Source organism: Rhyacophila brunnea, unplaced genomic scaffold, assembly GCF_057557595.1.
Source record: "Rhyacophila brunnea isolate RB1 unplaced genomic scaffold, BYU_Rbru_1.0 scaffold_12, whole genome shotgun sequence".
Classification (NCBI taxonomy): domain Eukaryota; kingdom Metazoa; phylum Arthropoda; class Insecta; order Trichoptera; family Rhyacophilidae; genus Rhyacophila; species Rhyacophila brunnea.
In genome coordinates, this window is record NW_028232774.1 from 5,251,630 (window position 1) to 5,273,740 (window position 22,111).

The window sequence follows — 22,111 nt, forward strand, 5'->3', positions numbered from 1 at the left end:
GAGCCATAATAGATAATAGTCAAAAAATTCATGTCTATCTATAAAATATCTAAAATTATGCAATTAAATCATACATAACTTTGAATATTTTATAAATAGAATAATATTTTTTATTTATTATAGTTTGGCTTAGTCAAGGCTTAATGAATTAAAAAAAATAACCAACAATATTTGTAATATGTATTTTTAATCCAACGAAAACAAATAACTATGAATGAAAAAGTGTGCACAATTTTGTCGTATTGCCCAAATTAGACCAAAACTATTATGGTTTCGTTTAGGCATGGTTTAATTGATTTTTAAAAACTAACTAACACTATCTGTAAATTGTAGTCTTAGTTCAATAAAAACAAATACATGACTAAAAAAGTTTAGTGTGCACCATTTATAGCAAATCTTAACAGCCTACCTCCACCCTTCGCTACTGGTACGTATTGTCATGACTGTAACGATAAAATGCAAATGTAAATACGTATCGTGCATATTGCAAAACTGCATGCAAGGATCAAAAAACGTTTAGCGGCTTCTGAATTTTCACACGATAGTAAACGACAGTGGCGTGATGAACCTGCCGAAAAAAATTCAAATTACACCGTGCGAATTTTGATGTTTTTTACCAATTTTCACCACCTATCAAATAGCACTATACAATAACATCAACGCGCCTAGCTTACGCTTGAAAAATGAGATTGGCGAGACAGTTAGCACTTTTGCGTGTAAACAGTTATTATCGTGATAGTTAAATTTACTATTGGTGCCAGTAAATCTATACACGTGTACAAGCGCTATTATATTACAACAAATTCTTAGTTTATTACACTGGTCATTAAATAAATAATAGCGTAAGAGGAACACACTGCAATTTGGACTTAAGTACATATTTTTATTCATATTTTGGAAATAATATGTAAAATAAACTTATAATCACTCATAACAATGTTTTCAATTAATTTACACAGAATAATACAATTTAGGCAATTTTTTTTGTCTTAAAAAAATACTAAAATGACATTAAAATTATATGACAAAAAATTATACAATTATTATAATTATTTATACAAGCAAAATAATATTTGCCAAATTTAATGTGGAGCTGTCGGTGTTAAGTTAAGCTTAAATATGTTACTTGTTTTTCTCACTACAACTAAGACGCCAATTTTGAAAGTGTACGCTTAAGCATTGGCCAAGTAACCACTATACTAAGTAAGACTGTGTATTTGGACCTTTGTTTTTTTTTTTTAATAACTAGACAAGTTTGAAGGTGTTCCATACATTATTCTTAGTAAAGTTAATACACATAAACAGTATCTTTTCTTATTTTTAACAATGTGTAACAAATTCAAATAATACAATTATTATACTTATATAAATAGAAAATGTAATTATTCATAAATCCTGTACGATTAAATAATTTTATTTGATGAATTAAAAAATAAAACTATTTTCATGATAACAACGTTTTAATTTATTATGTTTTATGTTGTGAAATATTTTATTTAAATAATTATAAACTTTTTGGATTAAAAATCACCCACATGGCACAAATAAATAAAAAAATAGGTGGTTATTTACATTTGATAATATAATGACGATAATTTTTTTATTGATTACCAATAAAAGTAAATTATTTTAACAAGCTATTAAAGTTCTAGTATTATTAAATTTTTCCATAGTCAGAAAACTTTTTAATATCAAATGATTTCCTATTATTTGGTTCAAATATATTAAAAACCACAATTTGGTTCAAAACAATCATTAGATAATTAATATACACACACAATATAATGATGCCATTAAATAAATAAAACTAACCTAACGTAAAAAAAATATGATTAAAGCTGTGATAGTAATCCTGGCAATGAAGATTTACTACAGCCTATCCAGGGCCATTTATTTGTCAACATATTATATCAATATTGTTTGTACTGTTAATTTTGTATCTGAGAGCCAGTGTATCTTATGTCAAAATATAACACATTAAGATTTTTCAAGTCGACTTAGAAAGCCGATACATTCACAACGACTGGTCCTACTTTTACCCGTTGTTGTCTATGGATGACGTGTCATTGTTCTATAGAGTGCTCATACTGACGCGCTTTGATTTGGATAGATGAGTTACATGATAAATAATACACTAGCATTAACACACCTTCTACAATAATGTAATGCATAGATCAATGCTACATATTTTTTTTTAAATCAATATTACCACCGGTTTTTATGTGAAGGACTAGTCTGACTTTGACAGCTGATGAATAACAGGAATGTATAGTATTTATAAATAACACTGATAGTTAATATATTTGATATGAGAATTTTTTATAATTCAATTTGAAACGAGAAATGGCGAATCAATATGTCAAGCAATCTGGGATCTGATTTTGACAGCTGAAAAAAAGATATGCTCAGGCTATATTAATCTAAAGAAGGCGCTGAATAGACTCAAAAGGTGAATTGCCACTAAACGATATGATAATTTGGGTTCAAAATCAGACTTGAGACACATTGGCTGTGAGGTACAAAATTTGAATATAATAACACAAAGACCCAATACCATTGCTATTGCTAGTAAAAATATTTAAAGCATTCTACTTACAATATAAATTTAATTTAATTAATGAAACAGTAAAAGTATACTAATTAAAATCTGTATAACCCTGTTCAAAAATATTGAGATATTTTTATAAATATTTAATACTGACAATTAATAGTCACAGATAGGATATAACTAAAAAACTTTCTAGGATTATATTGTATTGATTTTAGTTAATATAAAATATGATAATATAATTATTCCTAATATTTCCTGTAAAATTATACATTTAAAATTCATATTGCATTTTAGTCTATTAATAATTGCATAAATGTGTTAATCTATGGTAAGAGTTTCGTTCTTTCTTTATGGTCCCCGTCGTGATGGTCCCGGTCCGATTCTACGTCCGAATCTGAATCAACGAGAAGATTTGGAACTGTTAACTGCAATCCAGCAACCTGTTGTCATAAATAATCAAAGTTCATTAATTTTGTACAGTAAAATGCCAATCCGGATCTGGCAAATACACATATTATTTTTCAATGTGTGTTGTTTTAGTCAGAGTATTGACTTACGTATTGAGCAAGTGGCTAACATCCATTTCTCGTAAAAACAATGATTATAGCAAGGGGGTCTTTCAAAATTTTTCTTAAAACTGTTAATGTGTCGATCGTTTAAAAACATTTCGACCCTAAGCAATAAAATCCGACCGGACAGGATGCCGCTGGGATCGGATTACTTTTATGACACTAGTTAAGTGTACCTAATTGGTGTTTTTGCCGACAATATTGAAAAAGTATCCACGCATATGGTTGAAATTGCATGTAAAAAATCCAAGGTTTGTGAAGTCAGTAGGTACCTACCAGTGTTCATTACAATAAACAACTTCTTTTGTAGTTTATGAATGACATGCTTGTTTCGGGGAAAAATTCTAATTGTTTAAATTGCGACTTTTTGTGTTATGTGACCGCTCATTTAAAAATACCTATTCTCTGATATAACGAGTAATGATTATAACGAGCAAATTCAGTCGGTCCCATCTTCCTCGTAATATCCAAGTTCGACTGTATGTGCTTTTAGAAAAGTGGGTTTTTTTGAGGAGGGGAAGGAGGAGAAAGAGGGAGTGTGGTTATTATGATTTTCAAAATAATCAACAACACGACGCTTTTTTATTTGTCACTATAACACTGCGTTACGTTTGGATACATTGGGTTACATCAGTTACGTTAGGTTGCATTGGGTTACATTGGGTTGTTACATCGGGTTACGTTTGGTTACATCGGGTTACGTTTGGTTACATAGGGTTACATTGGTTCAGACCTGCGTGACCTGCCAATGCCAACTAAACTTAAAATATAAAAGCATGCAAAGTGTGTCAGTGATTTATTACCCTTTGTGTCATTTGCTGAATGCTTGAATCAGTCATATTCGTCGGCCAATTTGGTTTTCTATTCAATGGATTCTCATATTCGCGCTCATTAGGTCTGAAATATTAATAAAATTAATGATTATTGTTAATTGATTGATATAATAAATCGGTGGAAAAGGGTGAAGGTAGGGTTTAAGATTCAACATAAATAGAGCACACTAAACTTTGTCAGTCATACGTATTTGTTTTCATTGAACTAAGAATACAATTTGCAGATGGTGCTGGTTAGTTTTTAAAATTCAATTAAGCCCTACCTAAACCAAACCATAATAGTTTAGGTATGTTATGGGCGATCCGACAAAAATAATGCACACTTTTTCAGTAATACTTATTTGTTTTCTTTGAATTAAGAATACACATCTGAACACACACACACAAGAACACACAAGGTGATGGTTAGTTTTTTGAAATTCATTAAACCAAACAAAAATATTTTTTGACTATTATTATCTACTATGGTTTGGATTGGGCAGGGTTTAATTGAATTTTAAAAACTAACAAACACAATGTACACATTGTAGTCTTAGTTCTATGAAATCAAATACGTTTGACTGACAAAGTTTACTATGTTTACTGAATAAATGAACAAATACGTTTTACTGACAAAGTGTGCACTATTTATGTCGGATATTAACAGCTTATCTCCACCCTTCGCCACAATAATAAATATATATATTAATAAAGCGCAAGCAGTTTATTAAAATGTCACAATAGCGAATAAAAACCAGCAAAATAAAGCACATAGATTGGAAGCGGATTCAGTTGAATGTGTTGAAAAACCAAAACCATATGCAGTGTCGTATGCATTGATTCCAAAAGTCCCCTGCTGGTTTCCCATCTGCCTGCCCCACTTGGTTACATGTAAATTGTATGTAAAACATTTCACCGTGGCACAGTTCGCCGTGAGCTTTCTTATCGGAAAGAGATGACCGTATACTATACGGTCTCCAATTTTATTAGATTCAATATGAACATTAATTCAATTTTCATAGCTGATTTTGGCAAAATTCATGAATTCAAGAATGAAAACCTAACCTAACCTAACCTAACAAATAATCCAGTATAACAGCTATTTTCAAAATTTGTTTGCTGCTGGCTTCCTGTACCGACAAGAACCGTGTTATATTTAGACATGAATTTTATGTCAGTAGGTACTATACGACCCAAATAGGTTGGCCGGTTTTTTATATACAGCCATATATTTCCGATACAACTTTTTACGGTGAAGTGTGATATGGAGAACTGCATACATATAATAATTAACTATTTCTTTTATTCAAACGAATAATTCACAAGATTTAAGAATATATCATTCTGATTATTGAACATTATATAATTTAGAAAAACACTTTCTGAGAGAGTATATCATAACCAATAGAAAAAATCTTTTTTGAAAAAAGTAAGCCACCCGGCCGGGATTCGAACCCTGCATCTCCACGGGTAAACGCCCCAATCGTCGCATTTATCCAATATGCTACGGTGTGACATACTAATAGCGACAATTTTAGCTATTGGTCATTTTAATACCTACTCATCGGCGCTCTTCGAAATCAAGCTACTTTGGCAATCGATTTTTGTTTATTAAATCAAAGTAGGTAACTATTTACTATTACTTTTGATTACTAACCGACGTAATAGCTAAAATTGTCGCTATTAGTATGTCACACCGTAGCATATTGGATAAATGCGACGATTGGGGCATTTACCCGTGGAGATGAAGGGTTCGATTCCCGGCCGGGTGGCTTACTTTTTTCAAAAAAGATTTTTTCTATTGGTTATGATATACTCTCTCAGAAAGTGTTTTTCTAAATTATATAATGCATACATATAAGTTTCCGGACACGGTCCCACTTGTATTGCATAACATAATATGCTAAGAATGTTATTCTAACAAACCACAGTCACAGTTACAAACACATAGGTAATCATACTTCAGGGCAACAGCACTATAGAGGCACCGATAAGGCCTCAATCAATGCCAAAGCATTTTCCTCAGCTTGATGGATGGCAGAAAATCCTCCAAGGAAGATATTGTTTGGATTTCTGTGCACTCACATAAAGGAGAGGGTTTTAATCAGCAGATATTCATGTTGTACACATATCGAGAATGTCTGCAGTGTATGCAGTTTAGTCATTTATGATGTATTTGCGGGGGAGTTGGGCTTCTGAGTGCTTTGTGTCTATCACCAGATGGGAGATCCTTATCGTCGATTCCTACCATTTACGACACCAGACTTCTTCAGGTTCATCGGTCCTTTGAACCAGCCACTCTTCTGCCACTCAGTTTATATCCCAGTATATAGGTAGCCGGTAGAGATATAATATCAATATGAAGCAGAAGTTATGAGATTTTTTGATACTCTCTTAGGCCTTTCGCTCATGGAGTAACTAAAATCCGATGAACTGGTTGCTGATGGAACTCATAAACTGGCCAATGACTGATGCTTCGCACACGGCGCTACTGAAACCCAGTTTCCTTTTATCAGTTTGAGATAGATTCGGTAGATCAGATCCGGTCCAGCGTGATACCTATGTATAACTAATGTTGCAATATTTCCAGCTGCCAATTGGTCTTTAACTGACGCATCGGATTATGCGATACTTATGTATGAAATAGGTATATAATGATGTCACATTGGTGGATCTAACCTGATCTGGGGACCAAAGAAAATCACGCAGCTTTGTGCTTACCCTATCCTCCGAGACTGGTGAGGTAATAAAATATGGAAAGCAAAATATGTCACAGAAAGCGATGATAGCAAATAAGAATTATAATTAGGTACAAACGTTTTTGATCACATCTGTTTTCCTTCGCCTCATTAGATTCAGATATGGACCTTAGAAGAATACATACAATATTTAGTAATCTGGTACCACACATCTATTACAAAACTGAGACATAGGTATATAATATAATATATATTAAAATCATATCTTATTGTTTCTCATATTATACCAAAACACATTGGCTTAGGTCAGTAGTAGATACTACATATTGTCACTGTTCTGGCAGAAGACACTAATTCGAAAAAATGACATATTGAGTTAGTTATACCAAAATGTTCCTTATTTCAAACTTTACCGTCTGGAAACCTTCTTAATAAATAAACAGTCTTTATTTTAAAGTCATCTTTTTACGATTACTTAATAAACTCACATGATAGACCATTTCAAACATTTTAACAACTTCAAAGTCAAATTACTCAAAACTAGTATTCTCCAGTTAGTGTGTTCTGCCAGAACAGAGATGATATTACTTTTCACATTGCCGTAAGTGCATAAAAAGTGCACTATAAACCAGATACAGAGCTGGATAAATGAGGTGAGCGTAGTAATGTCCCTAGGTAAAATGCCGCCCTTAACCAGAATCAAAACACTGCCCCTTTCATTTTAAATCTGAAATTGTATGTACAGTGAGTTCTTTACTTAAGACCACCTCGACTTACAACCATTCGCGACGAACATACAACTCATAAAAACGGTTTTTTTAGTTTTTGTCACCCCACGCTGTGTTGCCGTTAATAAAATATTGCGTCATCTATAATTTTTTAAGCAGTGTACAGTTAGTAACTCTTTATATGCGCATAATTTATTTGTGAAATTTTTTCTCCTAAAATGGCTAGTAAGAGTGATGAAAATAAAAATGGAGAGTGGGGCGCGCGTGTCGTTTTTGGTTCTCAGCGCGACGATTTGACGAAAATACTACGTATTCAAATACTCCAACGCAGATTGAATGTGACGAGGCGATAGAGGTGCAGGGGTCTCTAATTTACCCGCCTGTGGGAGTGTCATCAACAAGTGCGCGCTTATAATATTATCAAAGTCTTTGCAAATTATTAATAATATTAAAATAATCATTATGTGATTATGTAATTATGTGCCGGCAAAGAAATAATTCAGATAGATAATGAAAATATTATATTACTCCACTATTATGGTGAGCGGTGAAAATGAATTAGGAGTCGACCCCCTTCCGCCACCTGCACCTGCGCCGCTTACCGCACTTGAGCCACTAGCGCGCTGTGATTTGCAACAATATTATAGGCGAAGAGATGTTACGTGGGACGCGGTGTGTGATATCTAGTGAGAATGCGCTGCTTAACGCATTTTGGTCACAAGCGCTTCGCTCTACTTCTTTATAAACTATCCCTAAAATTTGAAGAAAAAGGAGGGTAACAACTGTAACTAAAACTTTAATGTAAGCTGCGACTGGTTTAAAAGATTAAAAAATGTGAAGATACGTTCAAATAGTAGCTAAGTGCATGCTCGGCTTTAAAGCATGTAAAAATCGTGTAACCCTTTTGTTGGGTAGAAATGTCGTTGGTTTGGTTGGACAGCTTTTAAAATGTAATAGCACTAAAAAAACTAGAACCACCCAAAAAAATTGTGCTTAAAGACATGGCTGCAGCTTTAAGCCAAATCAATGCTGCAATTCGAAAATTTGAAAATATGGACTCAGACACCCAGACACCGAATGATACATCTTCGAAGGTACACTGGCTGAGTCAGCCAGCACTTTTCACACTTTTCAATCAATGAATAATGTGAGTTCTGTCATCAAGGCCTTTCTAACCAATCAGGGAGGTCTATTTCTCATATTGTGAGTGTTATGAGGCGTCTAATTCCAAAAAGCGAGAAGTCCACATTTGGTCAAAATCGAGAAAAAAATACGCACGGATTCTTTGTATAATTTTACACAATATTTATTGATCTATAAATTCCAAAACGCGACATAACCCTACGAAAAAAAATATTGTAAGTCTCGATTTATTACAAAAAGCGCCAAGTCCGTGTTTCATATTATTTAAAGCTTGGTTGATTTCGCGCGTGTTTAAGTCAACCAATAAGGGATCGTTCAATATGGAAAAGGGCGTCTTCCATGCTGTAGCATCTGGTAAACTCATGACAGTGCCACGAAAATATGTGCCTTATGCGGAATAAATTAAAAAGTGAGGTACAATTAGCGCTACGTCCAATTTTATTTTGCCTATATTTATTACATTTAAGAGTTTATCGGCTGAAACAAATTGCTATTTGGTTCTAATTTCGACATAGAATACAACGGAAAAAATAATCTCACGTTAAAACAAATAATTGAAGCTTGAAACATAAAAACGTTGTTTCCCGAAAATATTGAATTGTGAACTTGTCGCTTTTTGTAATTAGACGCCTCATATATATTTAAAAAAAAAATGTAAATCAACTCACTCAGTCATTTAATATTCAAGGGAGTTAAATACTTTTGTTCTGATTAGAAAAAACAGTCCTGTGGTGGTTTTTTGCGATTATCTCAAAACTCAATTTTTGGAATATGTGAGTTATGACTCTTAGTTAGCATTATGTAAATATAAGAATGAAAATGTCAGCGACAAGTGACCATAACGTTTGAACCAAAACACCGATTGAAAAACAATAACCACCCTTAATTGGCTAAAATAAAATATCACCCACCAATCGCATTGTGTAACCTTGGCCTTGGGCACTGCAGTTGTGTCTATGAATAGAAATGCACACATTGCCATGCATTTAAATAAATGCGTTTAAAATAAATTGAATTTTAAATTAATTGTAACCTAGTTTTAATTAGATTTGCAATTATTCAGATCCGATTCAAGATGACGTGATATTGAGTTGAAAATTCTTACCTTAGATTTGTCATTTTGGCTGTAGCATTTTGAGTTAACGCCAGTCTTCCAAAGGCAGGATTTTGAAAGTGGACACTGAAATAGAAATTAAATATGATTTATTTGTCTAAAACATTGAGGTGAGAAAATTATAAAAGGATTGTAAATCAATCAAAATCAGAGGTTCGCGGCGCGGTTTCCTCCGCCGCCTGATGAGGTCAGTGTGTTAATATTATCTGTGATGCATATAACCTAAGAAATGACCTATGCAATTTAAATTAAACGTCATGCTTATTCTTGAAGAGTATCTGCCTGCTATTTTTTATACAATGCGATCTGTCATTTATGCATGAAATTCGTTGTCTCCATTTGTGCATCGATTGGAAAATATTATTAAAAACCGAAGAAATACGCATGATCATGTAGTCATTATTTTTTTAAATAAGATAAGTAAACTTAATAACAAATTGTTTTATCTTATTTTTTTTCTTTTCAACTTAACATCACTGTATGGCTAAATTGAGAAAATGTGGAGTCTCAAAACCGTAAATACTATAAGACCACTGATAATTTCTGCCACCGGCACTGCTCCAAATAGACATTCCAAAAACCGTCCTCCTGGATACATATAATATCATCCGGAGATTAATGCGCAATGAGTACTTGGCAACAGCCCAAATTATTATTGTGGGAAATGCCACAAGAGAAAGAAGAATATGCCAATGACAATTATGAATAATCTTAGTTGCATAATGGATGATCAGGTTTAGATTCAGTTGATTTAGACTCACGAGTAGGTTGGGTCATCGGGTGTAGCTTTTCTCTTCAGTCTGTAGCGGTAATATGCTAATGCGCCCAACATGACGAAGATCACAGTGAACAGGATAGACACGGATATGATGCTTTTCTTTCTACGACTCCCTGTGATTGCAATTGTGTCCGATGTCAAGAATGTCCCTAAATTCTGTGTACAACAACAAAAAATATAGATATATATAAAATACAAATATTTTAAAGTCGTAAGGGGTATTTTGCGATGTTTGTAAGACTTTTTGTTTACGCCTGGACATACCAATATTGAAATACAGTAAAATCTTAATTCAATGGACTAATGCGAACGAGGGAATGTCTATTAACGCCAAAAGTATAATGCTCTGAATGCTTGAATTAGTTAACTTTGATTATAATATGTATTTAAGAAAGAAAAAAAAATGGTGTGTGTACTTATGTACGCGCGTTAGAAGTTATACTTCTTTGGCGTAACAAAACAAAAATAAAACTAAAGTAAAACTAGCTCTTAATTATCTTGTTAAATTACACACTCAAGAAAAAGGACCGCTTATTGGAATGCCGTTGGTTTATTTCTATACACTTTAACTTATATTACTAACTTATATAATGGTTTCTCGTCAAGGCCTGAACAAAAACGATGCATGAGTGCGAGTGAGAAAGTATTCGGCACCCTTACAATCTCTGCGACACGTGCTAGAGTAAGATAAAAGGTCTACTAGCTACAAGCCAGTTTCCAAAAGTATCGCCATTAAATCGGGGCGAAACGCTTCACATAGCGTCGACAACTTGCGAGCTCGTGTTGCTAAAATTGATATTTTTTGTGTTAAACATAAAGTCAGTGGTAAATATTTTTGGTTGATTAAGTAGAAAAGATGGTTCTGTGTGTTGTCTTAAAATGTGGTAGCCGTACTGATAAGCAAGAAGATGGTATTACGTTTCATAAGTAAGTTGATACATGTTCGTAATAATTTATTTGTATTTTATTATATATTTTAATATCAGTGACCTAGTGTTTCTTTAAAATAACTTAAATTATAGATATCTTTATCTAATGGTTGCATTTTGACCGCTTAAAAATACTATACAACGTAAAAAAATAGAAAATTATATTTTAATTCTGAGCGTCTAGTGCGAGCACTTTGGGCGAGCACTAGCGAAATGGTCTATGGTCTCGAACATTTTTAGACGAATGCGTTCGCTCGCTCACAAACAAAACGCAAGGCACGCGGCTTCATTTAGCAATGCAACGGGTGGCGTCTAGATGTATCTATAGTCTAAGTTTCTCGTTGTTTTTATTTTTAAAGTACCAACTGTCACTCTGACGCTTAATAGTTTGTTTACGTAAGGAATTGCAAATGGCCGGCAACAATAAATTCGCTGCCTAGGCAACGGAACAATTCTAAATTATAATATTATACTGTATAATCGTCATGATTGCAGTATCATACTGTGGCGTAAAGGTAGTGCGTTCGGCTAATAACCGAATAATCAGTGGTTCGAATCCAATCGAGTGCGTTTTTTTCGTGTGAAAAAATAAATTATGTGTTACATGTCACACGCCAAAAATACACTCGGATCTGATTTCCCAAACGCGCCAAAAGAAGTATAACTTCAAAAAAAATTAAGACATACAATAGAAAGTTAAAATTATAAAAACGCCAAAAAACAAAACACAAGCCGGCGCACGTTGTCTTCTTACACATTGACATTTTTTTAAAGAGCCACAAATGCCGGCATATGTGTGTGCCACGAAAAATGTTGCCACTATTTTGTCAATTAATATTTAGGTTTCACATCTAAGCATATATAAATAGGAAACCTGGTATTTGTGGCACTTCTAAAAAACGCCAATGTGTCTTATTCTTAAACTACTGCAGAAAGTCATGCCATGCAACAACCACGCACAATACTATGTGATTATGTAATTCTAATAGCGCCTGTATACATGCATGGATTTTCTGGCAACAATAATGTATAAATGAAACTATCGCGACAATAACTGCTTCCACACAACAGTGCTGACCGTCTCGCCAATCTCATTCTTCACACAAAAGCGAATGCGTTTATTGTCGTTATGTGGTTCTATCTGACAGGTTCTGAAAATTGGTAAATGTCAAAATGCCCTGCGCGATATAATTCGTATTTTTTCTGGCAGGTTCGCCACTATCGTTCTACTGCGCATGCGCACATTTCGCACAAGTTTCAACTATCGCGTGATTATTCAGATGACACAATTTTTTTTTGATCCACAATAATACGTGTTTATATTTGAATTTTATTGTTATGGTCACAACAATATGTACTGCCAACAGTAAATCCATGCAGGTGTAAATGGGCTTTTTAGGATTTTAATTTAGGATCAGAATTTGGCTTGGAAATTTTATCCATAAAATCGAGGTCTACAAAATTAAGGTTTTACTGTACATTATTAAATTTATACCTTATAAAGACAAATTTAAAAAACTTAACATATTTTATGTTTAATTTAAAAACATGGATTTTTCCAAAAACAATTAAATAGCATGTACAGACCTACAAACTTATATATAAGATATATACATAGATATAATATAGAAATACTCACCGAATTCAAGTCACAGCTGGCACTCTCTGCCACGGAAATCCCATCTGAACACAAACACTTATACGCAAATGGTACGGCTACACACATATGTGTACAATTGGCACGGGCACACGCATTCGAAGAGTTCTTCTGTTTGCTAGACTGATCGATTTTGAAGCCCTGCGTTCCGAAGATATGGAGGTTGTATAACGAGCAAGGTTTGTCATCATATATGTCGCATTTTGCCAATCTCTGAGTTCCGTCAATGGTAAAATACAGATTATCTTCGAAGAAATCCAAATGATGAGGTTTTGCGATGACCTTCTTCGTCTTAAAGACGTTATTATTTCGCTGTTTTCCGTCATATCTTATGCTAGAGATTGTGTTTTCGGTCTGGTCAGTGAAGTAAATGATTCTTCTTTCGTAGTCAGCTGTGAGGCCTGAACAAAGCGCCAGCTCCGTGTTGACGATCTCCACAATTTTTTGACCGTCCAGATTTGCTTTGCAAATGACAGAATTGGATCGATTAAAAAGCGACCACGTTGTCACGGCGAAGAACATTACTCTGTTAATTGGGTCGACGACAAATGCGGTAACCTAAAAATGTTAAAAATATTAAATATATTGAAGGCCTGAACAAAAACGAACCATAAGTGCGAATGAGAAAGCATTCGGCATGCTTATATCTCCGTAATATGCGTTAAAGTAAGATAGAATTAAATATTTTCTGGAAACATCGCCGTTGAATATTGATATGAATGATACATTCATTTAAAAACTGCAAGCATGTGTTGCTGAAATTTATTGTTTTTGTATTGAATATAATTGAATAGTGATAATTATGTAGAAAATATGTTTAACAATGTTGTGTTTAAATTTGGTAGCCGTACTGAGAAGCAACATGATGGTATAACGTTTCATAGTGTTAAGTTAATAATAATAAAATTGAGGTTCTACTGTGCGTTATACGCAAGAAACTCGTCTTCGTTTTGGCGAACAATAGCCACTCTTTTATATTATTACTCTGAGGTAGTTAAGAAATAAAATAATGGTGGGCCCTTAAAATAATGGGGAACATAATATTGCAAGCATGAAGGTTTTAGAAGACGGATGACTTCATTAATTATTAATTGTGGAAATAAAACATTTATAATTTTATTATGCAAGACTTTCCTTGGCAATGGTAAAAATTATTAATGATGCGATTAGGTACCAACTTTATAAGGGAACTTCTTTTTTGGCTGTTTTAAATATGAGGCATGTTTCTGTACTATGCATGCAAGCCTAAAGTTGTCAATAAATTAATAGGAATTTAGATACTTTTTCATTTATATTCTTGGATGGGTTTTCCTCTTAGTGTTAAATGGTTATACTTACCATAGTATTACTATCAAACTGGTAGAGGTGCGCACACTTCTGCTTGTCAATGTGACACACCATAAGACTCGGCGTGCCATTGTTATTGATAAAATACACGTTCTCCGTCAACCAATCGATGGCCAACAAAGTAGGTTTTCCCAAACCCTCAATGACAAAGTTGTCCTGATTGGTCTGATAATTGAAATGGTGGATTTGCCCCAGGTCCTCCACGGAATAGAAAATGGACTTCTTGCTAGTGATTATGTCCAGGCTGGACATCTTGGGGGTGGTGACGGTGCGGACAGTCTTCGACGATGTTTCATTGCGCGGCGACATGCGGCGTATCTCGTTGTTTGTCAGGTAGACAATGGATAGCGGTTCACCGATGGCTTTGCAGGATTTGCGGTCAGCCCTGTTTAACAAAATGGAATTTTAAATAATAGTACATGATAGTTATCAAATTTATTGTATTGATTTGACAACTCGTATGAAATAGTGAGAAATAATTTAGATGCTAAGAATTGAGTGAATGGTTCACTGGTAGCAGTGATGCTAACCGTACTATAATTATAGTATTTGTACTATAATTTTGGCCCGCGTCTATATACGATATAAAAGTCTGAAAATACTATAATTTTGAAAATTCTGAAAATAAGTTTGCAATAGAAATTATCTAAAAAAAAGCTCTTGTTAATTACCTTAAAAGTAATTGTTGTGTAAAAAATGGCCTCGCTAATCACCTTAGAATGGCATACGCCCCACCGGGGAGGAATTTGAATTTTTAGGGGGCAAAAAGGTCATCTTGAAAATCATTTGAAGTCGAAGCATAGCACAAGGATCGCACTAATTTTCTTAGAGTTGTACAAGTAATGTAATATACATTATATTTACATACGAAAGTTAAAATTAAAAAGAGTATTATCTATGTGCATTTTTTATTTGAAGCAATTCATTTCTTTTTCAAAATTAGTTAGGTAACTATAAAATTTTGATATGGGGTGGCATGGAGATTTTTGAAGCGTTGAAGTGGGGCTTGGCAGAAGTAAGGTTGGGAAATACTGCCTTAGATATAAAAACGGAATTACTTGATTTTGCCAGTAGGAATTCATCTAAAAAAAGCTCTCGTTAATTACTTTACGTATAATTTTTGTCTAAAAAAAAGGTCTCATTAATCACTTTACATGTAATTTTTTGAAAATGCAGAAAAGTATTGGTCATTCAATGAGTACTATATTTTTTGCGAAGAACGACGGCCATGACACTTCAACTTATAATTTTCGCACTCTAACTATCACCATTTTCAACATTCTGTAAATAAAGTATTATTGTTCTTAAATGATTTATTATTACTATTTCTTGAAAGCAAACGCCAGTTATAAATCTTGTCAGTAATATCGTTATGTACTTCGATTTCCATTTAAGGCTATACTTCAGTTGAGGCATGGTCTAAAAAGATCGTGCCGAACGAAATATAATTTGTCATAAAAATCCAATATGCATCCATTTAATGTTATGTTTATTGTTATATTACTAATAATAATAGTATATTCATTGACATGTTGTCTTTTTTAAGTACATACGTAAAGATTTTAGTCATCTTTACACGATTTAAGAATATTTTCATCCGACCACATGAGAAAACAAATCGACGTGCGGACACCTCGACGGTCGGTCTCCAATTGGCGACTAGTGAGAAATTTTGTTGCACCTACTGTTGAAAATTATTTGCCGTTTCACTGAAGTACGCTCTTAATTTTAGTAGCTATTTCTTGAAAAATAAATAGCTCAGGTAGTAGTCATTGATAATTATTATTTGCAGTGATTGGTAGCTTAATGGATGAGTGTAAGTGAAGAAAGATTAAATTTTGAGATTCTGGTATGTTTCTGAGATTTTTAATGATGTATTTTAAATACTCTGTTCATTACTCGAAATATTGTGGAAATCTAGGGATTTCAGGGTTTACAATCCCAGGTTTTTGGCACCCTAAAATCTATTCCAAAATTTCAAATCCTAAAACATAATCGGGTTCATAATCAATCTGTCGCGACGCTAGGGGTCTACTAGAAAGTAAATTGAAAAAAGTATTGATTATGATAATGTCCTGGTGTAATAGACTAGAAGAAGTGTAATGTTTAACATAGAACAGAAACTAGTAAAATGAAACCAAATATCGTCACTGTTCTGGCAGAAGACACTAATTCGAAAAAATTACATATTGAGTTATAGTTATACCAAAATGTTCCTTATTTCAAACTTTACCGTCTGGAAACCTTCTTAATAAATAAACAGTCTTTATTTTAAAGTCATCCTTTTTACGATTACTTAATAAACTCACATGATAGAGCATTTCAAACATTTTAACAACTTCAAAGTCAAATTACTCAAAACTAGTATTCTCCAGTTAGTGTGTTCTGCCAGAACAGAGACGATATGATGTTTGCTAATTTGAATGTAGAAATAAACCCAGAGAAGAAATTTGAGAAATATTTTGTTTTCCTCAGTTTATTAAAATGTCTTTTTATGCAAAAATAGTTGGCAGTTGCAAGTTACTTGATTGTTGTAAAAAGAGTTTTGATTTGAATGGAATGGAAACACGGGAACACATACCTTAGTAAAAATCCATCAAAGCACGAACAGGAGTAAGAATATGGTTTGACGTCCCTGCAAACTTGGTGGCAAGGGCGTGGCGTTGTGAGACATTTTGGGGGTAGCGGTATGCACGAGCGGCCATCGTCAGAAAGTTTGCTGCCCTCATGACAGGTGCATACTCCTCCGCCAGGCGTGCTAAGGCATTTTTCTTGACAAATACTAATCGCACAGCTGGTATCTGAAAAGCAGAATAAGATAAACACACCAATTATTACACTACCTATCTTGGTTACTGGTGCTCATACAAAGTGTTCTCACAAGGTCCTCTGGTCTGGACCCCCCTTGAAATGAAAATAATCACAAGCTAAATTGGTGAATTGGTGAATCACTTACAGCGGTCATATTAAAGAAAATAATTGCATTGTGGTTTGTCTAAAAGACGGGATTGTCTGATTCATGTGTAGTCAAGCATTTCAGCGCAGCTAGTCTTAACAGTAAAGTTAGCACTTTAGGACATTTCCGTTATTGTCATTCGTCCAAATTAACACGGAAGGCATTCCATACACAAGGTAGTTATCAACTGCTATCGGTGGTAATCTACAATAATTAGTAAATATGTAATACGGCAAAAATTTAGGTTGGTTGAAATGTCGGTCAAATTCGGGTATGTTCGTGCAGGTGAATACTCCCAAACCCAAAAATTTTGTATTGAAACGTCAAACATATCAACGTAACCTACAATTTTATTAGTCATGTAATTGCGATTGCAGCATATAGTAAAACAAATATTATGTTACTACTAGCTGCTACTAACCACTCGATATTTGACAGCTCGCGGGGAACTATAAATTAAGGCGGCAGTTGTGACTTAATTATTTTTCAAAATATACGTATCTTGCATCTCAATTCTCAATAATATGTAAAATTGATGTACTCTATCTCGCTCTAAAAGTTAATACATCCAAGAGAGGGCTTTTAAAAAGATAGCACTTTTTGACAGTTCAGACGGTTAACTTATTGTAATAATTAATCGTCTGAATAGGTAAAGTGATATTAAGTGATATGTTAGAATAGTCTCACATAGGTGTTAAAATGTTTTGGTTCCTGATTTTGGAAGAATAATAAATTTGTGAAACATGTCTTACCACATAATCCGTTTTCGTCAGAGCCATCATAGCAATTGTTGTCTCCATCGCAGACCAGGCTGTAGTCGATGCACTGCCCATTCTTGCATAAGTAGCCGCCTTCGCAATTGACTGTGTGAATATTTGAGTGGGAGTTCACATCCCATACTCTCTTGATTCCATCTGTAAAACAATATTGATTTTTAAGAATATTTTAGAACTTTTTAATATTTTCTTTATATTCAATGAATAATCAAGATAATATTAGTATACAACGTTTTTTATTGAACCTACATGTCATATTTGTAACAATCTTATAGTGCCTGTATACGTGCATGGATTTACTTGCACCAATAGTGTGTATTTTAAACTATCGCGATAATAACTGTTTACACGTAAAAGTGCTGACTGTCTTGCCAATCTCATTTTTGAAGAGTAAGCGAGACGCGATGTTGTCATTTTATGGTACTATTTGAGAGGTCGTGAAAATCGGTTAACCTCAAAATGAGTCTCTGCGTGGTGTTCCTTTTTTTACCAGCAGGTTCGCCACTATCGTTCTACTGCGAAGGCGCAGATATCGCACAGTCCAATTGTCGCGTGAAAATTCAGAAGCTTATGGGGATGGGGAGCCGTAATAAATGCCTGGCAGCCGATGACAGCATATTCGTACGTATAGGTACATATACAATCGACAAACTTCATCATTGTTTCGTTTTTACTGTACAGTGTTGTTGCAGGGGAGGTATCAATTGTTAAAAAATATCTGGGATCTTTTATGAACAGTCTCATAGGTAATATAAAAATTCGATGTTAAACCTTGTTTCAAATCCTTGCAGAAATGAGGATCTTCATCAGAGAAGTCGGGGCAGTCTGGTATGCCATTGCACAGCTTATTGGGACTGACACACATTCCTCCGTGTGTGCATGTCCTTCCTCCGATGTCTTTGCACTCCTTGGGAGTCATTTGATTATAGCACTTCAGTTCATCTTCTCCATGTGGACACTCTTTGGTGCCATTACAACTGAAAAATACATAAGTATAATATATTATTATAAATATATTATATATTTTAGAAGACTATTTTTTTTCGATAATGAATTTAGAAAAACTAACCAACAATATCCGTAATTTATGTATTCTTAATTCGACGAAAACAAATTTGTATGACTGAAAAAATGTGCACTATTTTTGTTGGATCGCTCATTCTTTCTTTCTTTCGACCATGTCCGATCCTAATAAGATCATATGGGCCTCCACAGAGTAGAGATTTGTATTAACAGATTTTGTTTTTTTACGAAAAATGGATGTCAGCCACTTGCTCAACCTATTAGGTCCATACCCTGACAGACACAAATTGAAAAACAATATGTGTACCTGCCAGACCCAGGATTCGAACCTGGGACCCACGGCGTTATAGTCCAACGCCTAAGTCGCTCGGCCACCGCGGCAATCGCTCATAGCATATCTAAACTATTATAGTTTGGCTTACGCAGGGATAAATTGAATTTTAAAAACTAACCAGAACCATTTGCAAATTGTATTATTAGTTCAATGAAAACTATTTATGTCGAATCTTAACAGCCTACCGTTCTACCCCTTGTCACTGATTCGAAAATAATCAATAACTAGCACTATCATCGTAACTCGCAATTCATTGCCTCAGCCTGACTATAGTCGGCCTTGTATATCATATGTGCCACCATATGTTGTGAATACTAATCCCAAAATCTATGGATCGTAAATTCGGTCTAAGATTGAAATCTCTAACATGACGTGTTGATATGGACAACGCCACACTACTTAGAGACGAATGTCTGAAACACGTGACTATTCTATAACATGTATTATCACATGAGTAGTGTGTCACACCCCCAAATTGTTCCCATTTGGGGATGTCTCCTCTGGGGGTCTAGAGAGGCCGGAACCATTTTCGAGCGGACTCATAGTAATATGAGCAGGGGTCGATTATAAGACGGATTAATTTCCAGCACTTAAGAATAATTTATAGTCACCCTTGACAATTTTTACATCAAAAAAATTGCGTAGAGTTATTTTCAGTCTTAATATATGTAAATTCCTCCCCTTTTCCCATACATTAATCTTAGCATATTTTTATATATAAAAACCTCTAGCATCAGTGTAAGTTATAATTAATCGTAAAGCATTAGATAAAATAATCAAAACAATTTTTTTTATTAATCATTAGTTTTAAAATTTTAAATAATTCCTGTATTTTGTCTACGCCTTTGACAAAAATATCAGGCATCGTTGCTTTAGCACCTCGTCCGCTACTGTGTGTGCTTGCACGCAGGGGAAGGAGTACACTTCTCGCCTACAGCAGAGAAAGGGTATGCAAAAGAGACAGTTGATCGGCAAGTGGGATAGAAATATTTTGTGCCGGAGACCGCTCTAGACACGCAAACTATAACGTAGTGTCACTTTCTCCCCTCCGCAAATCCTTGCATAAAATTGTATAAAAATGTAATGACTTTAGCCAGTATTATGCTATAAATCTTGCCGTTTTCAAACTATCCTCCGAGGTGTTTATTTTTGTTATCACTCCAAAGTCCCCAAACAACAAACGATGCCCTCAACCTGCCAACTGAGCGAGAAGGTAAACGCATCTTCTCCCTCTCACATTTGGCCGGAGGTGACAAATGCCTAGCCGATGCCATAAATAAATGTGGCTAAATTCTGTTCCGTACCCCATAATGTAGAATCTTGAATTGGTATGACTTTTTTTCAACGTTTGGACTGTAGTCCTAAAGAATATTAGTTACAAAATATAAACTTACTGGGCTGTAAAGGGAAGACAAATAGTTTCATCAGTAGCACAGACATATTCATCATCTTCGCACTCCTTCAGCTGAAAATGTACAGAAGACAAGGAGTATTAAAACATTTAATAGCAATTTGAGAATGGTTTTAGTATGGATGAATTGGTAACTATAAAATATATTTAAAAAAAAAAAAAGAACTTTATATGTTAGTTGAACCAGCAGATTTTATGGCATTTCTATGGTCATTTAGTAACCCTTGAGTACCATTATATGACTGCATTTTTCTAGCAGTTATCTACTCGCCGAGCTACATTATCCAGCCCACTCCAATTTCATCTGATTGGTGGCATCTATCACATCACGTACTATTGTCTGCCTTATATATCGCACCGTGAGTGTAAAACCAAGGCATCTGCAAATTTTTCAATTTCGAGATTAAATGCAAAACAACTGCAAAAGTCGTGAACTTGATAATGTAAAAGTGAAGTAACTGAAAGAAAATGCAATATAATGTAGATATAAACCAAATATTATGGTTTTTTTTAGAAACTCTATTTCTCCTAACAAAACGAAGACTTCAAACCCTAATATATCCAAAATATGTCTTTCGCAGATGCCTTGGTTTTACACCCACAGTGCGATATAATAAGGAAAATAAGAAACCTCATGTCAATGTGATTGATTATGAGCAGGGAACTCAGAAATAATTGGAACTGAAATACCTAATGGGCAAGGAAGGCAACCAATCTCAAGTAAGGAAGAATACGGGATAAATTTAAACACGTGTCAAGAATATGTCATATGTCGTATACTGACAACCTGCTCTCGGTTTATGCATCGACGCTCATTTAATATTGGTGTATTACACACACTATTGCACTTCTATGCGTGCTAATGCGTGGTTCATTCTCGTAGGACACTCACACATTCAAAACCCTGCGTAAAAATTTACTGTATTGTTATTATAGCCTATCGGAATTTTATTTATTAATCTATTCTGGCATTATGAGATACGAATAATAAGTAACTTACCACTTGGTGCTTTTCTTGAGGAGAGGGACATTTCATTTCGTCACTTCTGTCTCCACAGTCATCGAACTGGTTGCATGTCAACTTGACATCGATGCATTTTCCTGAATGACACCGGAATTTTCCCGAAGCGCACGACTTCATGTAAGCTGTTCAAATATAAAATGTATATGATGGTTTTATTTATTTATAACATAGAAACACTTCCGTTTTAGTATTTATTCAGAGTTCACAATGATAATGAATCAATAATAAGTGAGAATACTTCAAACAGTACACGAAAATAG

General features: G+C 34.2%; 1 protein-coding gene across 1 annotated transcript in view; it reads right to left on the reverse strand.

Annotated features, from left to right (window-relative positions):
• Positions 1-2,874: 2,874 nt before the first annotated feature.
• Positions 2,875-22,111, reverse strand: part of yl (Putative vitellogenin receptor yl) — a 66,017-nt gene continuing 46,780 nt past the window's right edge. The window contains exons 24-35 of the mRNA XM_085940069.1: positions 21,828-21,973; positions 20,811-20,881; positions 18,831-19,036; positions 18,036-18,197; positions 16,909-17,128; positions 14,319-14,712; positions 12,963-13,538; positions 10,378-10,550; positions 9,608-9,682; positions 6,746-6,799; positions 3,924-4,017; positions 2,875-2,991 (exon numbers count right to left, since the gene is read on the reverse strand). Of these exons, the coding sequence (XP_085796195.1) occupies positions 2,875-2,991; positions 3,924-4,017; positions 6,746-6,799; positions 9,608-9,682; positions 10,378-10,550; positions 12,963-13,538; positions 14,319-14,712; positions 16,909-17,128; positions 18,036-18,197; positions 18,831-19,036; positions 20,811-20,881; positions 21,828-21,973 (2,288 nt within the window). The remainder of the gene's footprint in view (positions 2,992-3,923; positions 4,018-6,745; positions 6,800-9,607; positions 9,683-10,377; positions 10,551-12,962; positions 13,539-14,318; positions 14,713-16,908; positions 17,129-18,035; positions 18,198-18,830; positions 19,037-20,810; positions 20,882-21,827; positions 21,974-22,111) is intronic.